We start from the raw sequence: 12154 nt of genomic DNA on the forward strand, positions 1-12154 counted from the left end.
TTTTTTAGAATTGATGTCAAAGCAGAATTAAAGACCCCATGTACCAAAATATGAAAGCATGGTTACCAAATAGATTAGCTCTATCAATATACAGGGAAAACTGAATGCTTATTAAATGTCTACTGGTATCTATAAATTGCTTGAAACCCAAAGTGAATTGGTAGAAATTTTTCCAACTGAGAATGTTACCTATTAAAAAGGAATACTGTAATTGCAATACTTTTATTACATAGACACAGGAAAGCTTTACATGCAGAATTCAGTATAAGTTTCCAGTGGAAAAAAAAATCCAAGACTTTTTTTGTTCCACCTTCAAAAACAGGTAGACCAATTAAAAAATTGGACATGCTCAGGATTTCAGAAAAAACTTCCACAAGAATAATTCTAGTACACTATTTTTTAAAAAAAATAACAAGAACAACTGTAAATCAGAACACCAGAAAACAATTTCGCAATATTTACCTTATGGCTAACCTTAAAGAATTCAACATGTTGGAAAGTTGGGTAGCCACTGTTTACACTTAATTATGTAGCCAATGAAATCAATGACATTGAAAATTGAAAAGGCTTGGGGACATTTAAACAGGAAAAAAGGGTTGGTAGTTTGGGGAAAAGTTATGCAGAAGTGTACATATTTTTGTTTTTGCTGAAAACGTTTGGTACACAATTAATTTTCTCCAAATAAAAATTTTACTCTACTACCATAGCTTCCAAGTGATTAAGTCTGTTCTCAAATTAAGAACACTTTTGCTGATATTTTGATGGTGTGGACTGAAATGCTAACTCATCCTGCATTTTAATCAAGTTTTCAAAAACTTGATTGAAATTCAATTTGTTTAGGCTTAATAGTTAACCAACATTTATCAAGGTGCCTAGTAGCATACCGACAGCATGTTAAAATTAATTCATCTTCTCATTTGAGATTCTGCAGACTTCCAAACACACCATTATGCTTAAAATGAATGTACTTGGGCTAATATTTCCTATACTGCTCTTTATCTTAGTTCTACAAACTTTTTTTTTTTTAAGGACCAATCCTCATAAAACTTCCTTGTGCTTCTAATTCTCCACCAGCACATAATCCACAAAGGTCAACAGTGCAATCAGACACCATGCCAAAGTCCCCTCCTGCTAAATTAACCAAAGACCACTTCCTGGCCATATACCCTCTTCCCTCCTATTCAACAGGCTTTATTTTCCCCCTCCTCCAAAGCACTACTCCAGTTCGGAAGCAAAACTAGGGTTCAAGGGCCCAGGCTGAGGGACCCTTTAACCCCCTTCTCTCCCAATGGGGCTTCTTAGGACCCAGGGCCCTGGAATGGGCATCTCAACTATCTCATTCCAATATGAATAACCCGAAGCATTTCCAGAGGTCTCTAGGGATTCAGAGTCCAATGATGTGCATATTATAGATGAAACAGTGTAGCCTAGAGGATAGAATACAGGTCTGCGAGTCAGAAGGACCTGGGTTCTAATCCCCGCTCCGCCACAGGTATGCTGTGCGACCTTGGGTAAGTCACTTCACTCCTCTGCAGTTACCTCATCTATAAAATGGGGATTAAGACCATGAGCCCCATGTAGGACATGGACTATGTCCAAACTGACCTGCTTGTATCTACCCCAGTTCTCAGTTCAGTGCCTGGCACATAGTAAGTGCTTAACAAATACCATTAAAAAAAAACAGCAACAAATGTTGCTAGGAATGTCTTGACACAAATTAGTGTGATGAAAACTTGTTAAGACATCACACGTTCCACACCTCACGTGACAACTGGTCAACGCAAGTCGTGGAGTGAAGCAACAGCCTAAAATAGCTTCAAAAAGTGATGGTTAGGCCCAAACCCCAGGAGTCCGTATACCTTTAAGGCCCAGATCCTGATGGGGGAGATCCTGACCAGCTCATCAGATTCTGAGATTTTATAACCACAGCATGGTGTATCGTGTTAGCGCTGGGACCTGTTCTCTCAACACAAATTCACTGGCTGGGGCATCTGAAGAAAATGGAGCCTAAAAGTTGCTGCTCGGGGAACTAAAATGGGGCCATAGGCAAAGGAGACCAAGATGATGTTTTAGTGATCAATCAGTGGTATGTGTTGAGTGCTTATTGTGTGCAGGACTGTACTAAGCACTTGGGGGAGTGCAATACAGCAGTAAAACAGTCTCAGCCAATGAGGTAACACAGCTGAAAGATGTGAGAATTGCAGCAGACACACCCCTACAAAATACTTGCAATCAAGATTGGAGTAGGTTATTTTTGTTGCCTTTTTTTTCCCCCCAACTTTAAGGGAAGCTTCCTGAGGATAATGATCAAGGCAAAAGTGAAAACACAGGGAACAATAAATTGTATAATAAAACAAGCAATAGCCAATACAACAGTACAACTATCTGCACAACAGTGCAGTCAGAACCACTGGTCTGGCACTGACTTTTCAGCACCCAGCAGTGAAATTTACTGCCAATGGCACTTCCTTCAAATGCAAAAGGACAATTCTACACCTAGCTGAAGTTCATTTTCATGCATAATATTTATATGTAGCATCTACTATTGTTAGTAGCTGCTAGTTACTGCAAGGTCAGCTCACTCCTTTGCCCTGCCCTACAGGAAAGAAACTTTTTAATGAATTTGAATCAAAGTGAAAATACATATTGTAAGATTAATGTTTTCCCTAAAAATTATATTTTGTCTAAATGCATTATAAAGTGGAGTATAAGCTTTATGGGTTTTATTAAATGATCTTATAAATTTTCTCTATGCTGGAGCTAATCTGCTGTAAAGTTATACTAGCACCAGAGATGTGCAAAAAAAAAATAGAAAATGTCACAGGCTCCAAACACCTGAATTTCAGGAAAGAGCTCAACAAAAAATAGACACCTAGAAATATGACATTACAGGAAATAAGACCAGTCCTTTGGGTGATGGGGGCAAGAACAGATAATTTGAGGATATTGGTTAATCCTAGGGGGCATAACTGTAGAATAAGATCAGAGCATTCTGTGGATGCCTGTGTTCAATTTCATTTGAAGTCTTTTTTTTTTTCTCTCCAATATGTTAGAAATATCTTACTATGGTTACTATGTACCAGACACTGTATCAAGCTCTAGGGTAGACACAAGATCATCAGGTTGGCCAAAGTCCATGTCCCACATGGGGCTCACAGTCTTAATCCCCATTATTACAGATGAGGTAACAAACACAGAGAAGTGAAGTGATTTGCCCCAAGTCAAACAGCAGACAAGTGGTAGAGCCAGGATTAAAACCCAAGTCCATGCTCTATCCACTAGGCAACACTGCTTCTCCTGAGTCTTCACTGACCTAAAGGTTTTTGCAAAATCCTAAGGGCAAAAATAGCCCATCAGGCAGCCAGTTTCACAGGGCGTCCCATCAGGGGTCTTATGTTATGATTCCTAAGCTCCCCCATGCTCTTCCTTGGTATATTTTAAATCCAGGTCTAGGAAAAGAGTTAGGAACAGTCCTATGGAGTGGGGAGATTTTGGGGGTAGAGCGGCCAATTATATGATCCAAACTTAATTGGAGAACAATATGAAGAAAGTCATTGTATTCTCACAAAAAGTGAGGATGTACTGTGTTAGTAAATAACTGAATAGAATTTTCACTGGTCTGACATTCTTAAATGCAGTGATTCTGACCATCGAAAAACCCTCACAGACTGTTCATAGAATGGCTTTAGATCCTAATCAACATACCTTACCAGTGAAGGTTTTACAGAGCATGCCTGATGAAGGGACCTAATAGAATTACACCTTCACCTCTACAGGAAAGTCTTTTTCATTAAAGTGGCAGTAAATTACCTTTGTCCTTTTCAAATAATCAATGTTCAAAAATTCATGGGCGTTCAGACTAATGCTTGCTGTTATCTATGCCAAATCTCTAGATTCCCTGGATAGAAAAGGCTTTCGGAGAATTCTGAAAAGAAATGAGTGTTAAAGAGTGGTGATGCAGCCACACTAACCTCCGAAAAGGTCCACTTCAGCAGTGACAGCAGTGACAGTTGTGGTAGTTGAAGCTGAAGCTGCAGCAGTTGCAATTTCAGTAGTTGTAGCAGTAGGAGGACTAGGTTCTGGTGCAAATGGATCGGAAATCGGCGCCTCGGAGGTTACAATGGAAAGTGAAGCCAAAGTGTCTAAATCCCACCAGAGATGAAGATCAAGTGGCAGAGAGGAAGAGGAAGGGAAAAGAAATACACTAGACTCCAAGGAGTAAATAATACATCACTTCAAATAGTAGAGATACTAAACTCACATCTAGAATGAAACAGAAAATTCAACACTACTTACCCTCTCCCAAAAGGTCTAATATCCATTAAGTGGCAGCAGTATAAAAAAAAATCAAGAGTTAAAGCTGAAATACTCATTGTTACAAAGACTAAAGTTTTGTCAAAATCATTTCAGCTTCATGAGTTTTTCAGCAGAGTCATTCATTCGATCATATTTGAGTGCTTGACTGTGCATGAAGTAATAATTCTGACAAGACAGAGGAATCACATAGGATTACACAAATATATTCCGGTCATTCATGTTTACATTTTCAAATTGTAGAACCTTGGGCCACATCTCTGTTTGGTGCTTAGTACAGTGCTTTGCACACAGTAAGCATTCAATAAAAGCAATTGAATAAACCTGTTTTTCAAGAGATAAGGAATTACTTTCAATTATTTGGTTTGTTCATTATTTTATCGATCTCATTAAAAGCTAAATTACTTGAAGTATGTAGCTACCTATTTTTTGCCACTTATACTATTTCCATGATCTATCATTTAAATCGGCTTGGTAAGTAGTCATGTATGATGAAAACTGTAATTTAGAGCTTGCTATATACCCAGTAGAAAAATATGTATATTGGCTTAGTGGAAAGAGCACGGGCTCGGGAGTCAGAGAATGTGAGTTCTAATATCACCTCTGCCACTTGTCTGCTGTGTGACCTTGGGCAAGTCACTTAACTTTTCTGTGCCTCAGTTACCTCATCTGTAAAAATGGGGACTAAAAGTGTGAGCCCCACTTGGGACAACCTGATTACCCTGTATCCACCCCCACACTTAGAACAGAGCTTGGCAAACAGTAAGCATTTAAAAACCATAATAATTATTATTATTATATATAAATCACTTTTGGAGGCCTTTGAATATATACATGTATTCAAAAGGCTGCAGAAGTGATTTGATTATCAAATGCTCTGCACACAGTAAGCGCTCAATAAATACGATTGAATGAATGAAATGTTATTTTTTTACTTTATTGATGGATCTCTTTGCTAAGAGATATTGAATGCTAAGCAATAGTATCTGTGAGGAAATATTTTTTTGAGATGGGCAAATATAACAGGTTATGTCAAAATGTCATCCACCTGGCTATTCCACTCCACAACAGTTGACACTAAATTCATTCATTCAATTGTATTTATTGAGCCCTTACTGAGTGCAGAGCACTGTACTAAGCACTTACTATAAGCCAAGCATGATGCCATGTTAGACTTGGTATTCAAGAGACTTGTGAAAACCCTTCCATTCTATATCCCATAATGTTTGGCACATTACTCTAAGAGAACAAATCAATAGTATTTAGTTAGTCAATCGTATTCATAGAGTAGTAGCATGGCTCAGTGGAAAGAGCATGGGCTTGGGAGTCAGCCCAACAGAATAAAGAACATAAACTACTAAATATATCAAGTTACACTTTCTATTATACCACAATCTTTTAAATCTTGGGTATTTCTTCCACTCACATTTTAAGGAAAAATGGATGAGTGCAACAATATACTGATATGAAATAATATGGCTTTAAAGTGATCACAATTATACGTTACCTTGTTTTGAAACACACAAACAATATAACTGTCACAGAACACTTGATTGGAAAAAGGTCTTCCATTCATTAATATCCAACAAGCTAAATGTAACAATGATCAGTATCAAATATCTATTCAAAAGCTCAAAAGGGTGGTATTTCAGTTCAGATTCTTGCAAACACAGCAAAGTTATTCTCATTATGTCAGCCACTTATAGTACAATTGCACACAAATACAACTGATGTCATTCCCTAAAATTGTTGAATGCACCAAAGCAGAAAAGCCTGACATCTGAAGTATTTTATAACATGGAAAAAAATTAATCCCAAAGAAGGGATTGAAGTCCTAATCCTGAACTCCATTTTCCCCTATTTCTATTCTCCCTAAACTAATGCCATTTCTGCTCAAAAGAGAGCTGCTCAGCAATATCTTTGGAGAGGTTGTATCAAATCTTAGAACAAATGTAAATACCATGCTCTTTGCTATTTCATTTTAGATATCAAAAGATGATCAAATTAGTGAATTTCAGATCAAATTGGGAAAAACTAAAAGTCATTTGATAACCAGGGTAAGGAAACTGGGTAAAAATAACTTGATAATGGGGGTGGAACTCCAGGTTGACTAGTTTTTATAGAAATTAGAAGTTGTGGAGTATATATGCAAAAGTAACTTTTATTAAATATATTTTGGTTTTAATTGCTTTTTGAAACCAAACAGTATACAAACTTCCCAACAGGCTTTCAAGATGATAGCTACTGAACAATAGTGTTAATTCTATTGCTTACCAAACAATTATGGATAAGCATGTCTTAGGTTTTGTTTCCTTGAACATTTTTGGATGAATCACAGTTTAATTTTCAAAAATTGGTGAACCATTGACCTCTAATGTCATTTCCTAATCTGTCTATATGCTACTACATCCAGCACTTGGTACAGTGCTCGGCACGCAATAAGGGCTTAATAAAAACTATTATTACTATTACTAGCAGGATGGTTTTTTTGGCCCATGTTTACATGGCCAAATGCTTAGTCACCCACAGCCTGGATAATACATAATACCTTCTAGACAATTATTAACCTACAACATTTCAAGAATCCTTTAATAAAATCAATTGCCTTCGTTTCTTTTTGCTTTTTTAAAATAAATCCTTGGAGAAATGTTCTCCATTTACAATAAATTTTCATACTGTTGGCATTTTTGCTACTTCAAAATATTTACTACTGTTACAGATATTTTGATCGAACAGAGGAATGAAGCTGTGAAATTATCAAAAGGTGAGCATTAGGCCATTTAATTCTAATCTGCTTTATATTCGATAATGTTTTCATTAGAAATGCACACACTGCCCATGAATGCATCAATAAAACACACTTTTAAGTTGTTGCGTTTAAACACTTGCCACAAGAAAACTGAAGCTTCCCAAATGATGGTATGGGTCTTTACATTAGGGACAGTGTGTGGATAGAAGAAACTGATTGAATCTAGATTTTAAAAATGGGCAAGGCCCACAAAATCCAATACCTTTTAAAAATATTCATCCCACTATTCTATTGGTGGGCAAGGAAAGAACACACATGTTCTGGAGGGCTAAAGATAATGTTCTTTTGTACTAAATCTGCATTAGAGTGAGCCAAATCATAAATACCAGCTTGACAATAACGGGGAATTGTGCCACAGACACAAAATGACTGTTTTTGGAGTCATGCCTACAAACCACCTGCCCAAACCTACCCTATCTTGATTGAAAAGCACAACATCAAATACTGGTTGCAACCTAATTAGACATTATGACAGATTCAGAAGGAATCAAAAAAATTTTCAACCATCTGCTAAATTCATCTGAGAGGAAATACAGTCCTAGAACACTTGGAGTTTTCTTTGTGTTTTCTCACTTCCAGCCAATCAAATTGTTACCCTTCCAGTCAGAGTGTGAAACTCAGTGAAAATATTTGACAAAATCAGGGAGGGTTGCCTTCACAATACTAGGAAGATTACAAGAAACACTCAAATGTACACCATACCAAATTGTACTGTCAGCCACAAACAGAAAAACTTCTACAAGAGTCACTAAGAGCTGCCTCTATCTTATAGTCTTGTCTTTTAGATATGTACTCAGAGGAGATCTTAAAAACTCAAGGTTCCAGGGTGGTGAAAAGAGGAAATGAGTGTTAATCAAAGCACTTGTGACAATTCTGACTCTGGAGAAAGCCACCAGGAAATGAACTTTCTTTTCGCAAGAGCAAAAATGTGCAGGTTCAAAAGGAAAGCGAGAGCTCGTTCTAGCCAATTTAGAAAAATAAAAATGGCCAAGGGGTGGAAAATATTATTGTTGATTCCATTTACCTCCCCATGCAGTTGCTCCTCCAGAAGGCGCAGCTGCAGCCGCTGCCTGTCCTCCAGATGAAAAGTCCGGCTGAAGGTCAAGGAGATCACTGGATGGTTTAGAAGTACTGAAGGAAAACAAAAATACACCTTAAAATACATTTTTTTTTCCCATCTGGGGCTTTTACTTCATTTTCTAGAAGCATTCTAATGCCCATATTGATCAACTAAACACAGATTTTCTACTAAAATATTGAGTAAAGGTGTAGCTAGAAATAAATATATAGTTCTAAGTTGTATAATATATTCAATCCATCATTAAGCCTTACCTATTTTGCCCCAAATATCTCATCTGTCCTCAATTCTACCCCACCACAATTTTAGCCATGGCTGGGTTACCTCAATAAATGTCTATAGCAGATTCTGTGCCCCTACTTTCTTATTTCCCTATCCAATCTATCTAGATCATGCCTTCTAAACTAAACTTTGAATATTCATTCCTCTCCTTGGTGGTTCCCAATTGCCTTCTATAATCCATGTAAATTTCTGGCTGTGGGATTTAAGTTCCCCTTTTAAACTGGTCCTCCCTTCCCATCTCCCCTATTACTCCCCCACTTTTTGACCCTAATTGCTTTCATCTCTTGCTAGATCCCACTTCATATCCCTCAAATCCATTACTTTGATGCAGTAATAATACAATGCAGAATAGTTTTTAACTGACAGAAGAAAAGTAAGCTTTTATAACTGCCAACTGACTGTGAAAGAGAATTTTCAAGCATTTAAGGGCACAATCTTTTAAGCATTCTACGTAACAGGAACCAGAAGCTGGGAAGCTCCTCAGTTTCGGTACTCAATGCTTAATATTGACCTGATTTTTAGAAAATGGAAGATGGCCATAAGTAATCCAGTTCTGGAGAGGTGTACCACAGATAGGAGTTAGACATATCACTCATAATGCAAGTAGCTCTCTGGCTACCCAGTAGGTTTCAGGTTTCCATAAAGTTTCTATATCACTCAGGGAAATATGTGGAACCAAAAAAAACTACAAAGATGAACAAACCTGATGGGAGTTGCTGTAGATGAAGTTGCAAATAAATCAACTGGTGGGGAGGTATCAATAGTTTTGGCTGGGGTGGAACTAGGAGACGTAACTGTTGTAGCTGGAGAAGACTAAAAGTAAAGATGCACAATAAATTTATTTTAATACATAAAAGCAATGATAAATTGCAGGTGTTTAGACCTACTTTGTCCTTTACCATAAACAGAACTCACCAGTGAAGAAAAAATATTTAGACCACTTATTCCTTGAAATATGATTGGACAGTTTCAATCCATTGCAATAGAAGTTAAACATGAATATTAAAATGAACACCAGTAGTAATGATTTGTGTTTATACATGACCTAATGATCCAATGACTTGAAATGGTAAGTTAAAAATATTCTTCATGCCTGAATGCATTTCCACACGGAACAGTAACAAAAACAGTGGCCAAAACTTAAATTTGAAATTCCTGCAAGGCAACCAGTTCAAATAATTCCTGCCACTCTTCCCTTCCCTCCCTGCATCTACGCTACCTGAATCCTCATTGGATTCCTTTAGTGTCTAAAAATCCAACTTGCAAAATAATTCAGAGATGGCAAAGAATGACTCATAAGCATGATTCAAGTCACAGGCATGCATCTTGCAGATATCTTGTGCATATCCACTCACTAATCTGACACAATCAGCTGAAAAAGAATAACAAAGCCTGTAAACCCTTTTTTCTGGATTAGTTCATTCTGAGGCACATTAATAGGCAACGCACACGATCAGCACTTGAAGCCAAAGACATAGCCAAGTCCCTTCCCACTTTTCCTACAATTTCCCACATATCCAGATGCTAAATATTAACAGAAGTCTCAAAACACGCTAAAGGCACATTAATCCTCAACCTGATTTAAGAGCAGCTAAGAACAAACCAAAGATACAAAAAAAGACACCCATAAATAACACAAGGGAATTGGATCGCTATCCTACCTGGGTGGTCAAAAGAACACACACATGCTAAATGTAAAGCAGCTTTTCCAGAAAAAAGAACTACTCCAGAAAGATTCAGAAAAAATGATAACTGTGGGAGGCCTTCAAATTATATTGTATTTGTCTTGCAATTTTCAACACAGAGATTAACTGGGGCCTCTCAGTCTATAGCTCCCTCAGAAACCAATAAATCTAAATTAAGCAGATGTGCATGCCAGTTCTGGGGTATTCGGAAAGTGATGCCAAGCCAATAATCAGGTTGTTGCTCTGGAAATCTCTACTGAAGTCTCATCTCTTCATCTCACTTTGGCAAAGTCCAAGTGAAAAATCATTTGATATTTAAGGGCCTGGAAACTATTACCCCTAATCAAGTTAAGAGTGAAGTCCATTTTCTAGTACTGACTGCCCATCCAAAGCGATAAATTGCTCTTCAACCTGTATCAAAAGGTTCACGTGCCCTCCCATCATCATGAAAATTGTAAACTAGTTTTTGTTTGTGGGGAAGAACTTCAATACATATTACTATGTGACTGAGGCAGAAACAAAATAGGGATTTTGGTAAGCAGCATGGCCTAATTGATAGAGCACATGCCTGGGAGTTAGAAGACCTGAGTTCTAATTCAGGCTCTGCCACTTGTCAGCTGTGTTACCTTAAGCAACTCACTTCATTTCTCTATACCTCAGTTACCTCATCTATTAAATGTGGATTAAGACTAAGCCCCATGTGGAACACGGATTGTGTTCAATCTGATCAGCTTATATTCATTCATTTAATCGTATTTGAGCACTTACTGTGTGCACAGCACTGTACTAAGCGCTTGGGAAGTACAAGTTGGCAACATATAGAGATGGTCCCTACCCAACAATGGGCTCACACCCAGCACTTAATACAGTGCCTAGCACATAGGAAGTGCTTAACAAGTACCATAAAAAAAAATAAACAGGATTTGCAAAAATCCAAAAGGACAGTGAAGAAAATTGCCAAGGGAAAGTACACTTGTCAAGGGTCTAGTAGCTAAGGGCTTGAAACAGAAATTGCAGCTATTAAATAGAAAGGCTGGACAGAGAGGATAGTGGCATTTCAGCATGAACAATGTGTCAAATGGACCATTTTGAAAAATGTCCAGAAAGAAGCACACAACAGCTGCGACTTGGGAGCCCTTTAGGTTAGCAGTGCCTACACTGAGCAGAATGAGCCCATTCTTAGATAATAGTCATTGGGAAGAAAAAAACAAGTTTGACATGATTTGATGTCATCTGGCAAATATGGAGAAGAAGAATGGCCTAATGGAAAGAGCACAGGCCTGGGAATTAGGGGACTTGGGTTCTAATCCTGGCTCTGCCTCTTATCTGCTGGGTGACGTTGGTCAAGTCACCTCACTTCTCTGGGCTTCAGCTACCATATGGGGATTAAATCTTCCCTCCTACTTAGTCTGTGAGCCCTATGTGGAACAGGGTCTGAGTCCAACCTATCTTGTATCAAACCCAGTGCTTAGTACAGGGCTTGGCACATAGTAAGTACTTAATAATTACCATTAAATTGCATTCACAAAGTAAATCTCAGATTTTAACATAGCCATAGGACTTCAAATTGTCAAATGAAGATGAACCCTTAACCAAATATAATAATAATAATAATAGTAATAATAATTGTGGTATTTGTTAAGCGCTTACTTTGTGCCAGGAACCGTACTAAGCACTGGGGTGGATACAAGCAAATGGGGTTGGACAAAGTCCTTGTTCCATGTTGGGCTCATAGGCTCATTCCCCATTTTACAGATGAGGTAACTGAGACACAGAGAAGTAAAGTGACTTGCCCAAGGTCACGCAGAAGACAAATATGTATTTGGGGAAATAAACACATGCCTAAATTTCAGGGAAATTTGCATTATAAATTACTCTGAGCAAATCAAGTTGATATAGACAGCATTAAAACTTACCTTGCTCAATGGAGAAGGCGCACCAGACCTAAAAGTGAAGTAGAAAAAAATTAATCTGAAAGACCAATAC

The 12154-nt window shown here is 37.7% G+C and overlaps 1 protein-coding gene across 3 annotated transcripts in view; it reads right to left on the reverse strand.

Annotated features, from left to right (window-relative positions):
• Positions 1-12154, reverse strand: part of SNAP91 (synaptosome associated protein 91) — an 82394-nt gene that overhangs the window by 27806 nt on the left and 42434 nt on the right. For all 3 annotated transcript variants that reach the window (XM_038760987.1, XM_038760985.1, XM_038760986.1), the window contains 5 exons: positions 12085-12112; positions 9187-9296; positions 8148-8254; positions 4297-4311; positions 3972-4142 (listed from right to left, as the gene is read on the reverse strand). In XM_038760987.1, coding sequence (XP_038616915.1) covers positions 3972-4142; positions 4297-4311; positions 8148-8254; positions 9187-9296; positions 12085-12112 — 431 coding nt within the window. The remainder of the gene's footprint in view (positions 1-3971; positions 4143-4296; positions 4312-8147; positions 8255-9186; positions 9297-12084; positions 12113-12154) is intronic.

This window comes from Tachyglossus aculeatus, chromosome 19 (assembly GCF_015852505.1).
Source record: "Tachyglossus aculeatus isolate mTacAcu1 chromosome 19, mTacAcu1.pri, whole genome shotgun sequence".
In the NCBI taxonomy this organism is placed as follows: domain Eukaryota; kingdom Metazoa; phylum Chordata; class Mammalia; order Monotremata; family Tachyglossidae; genus Tachyglossus; species Tachyglossus aculeatus.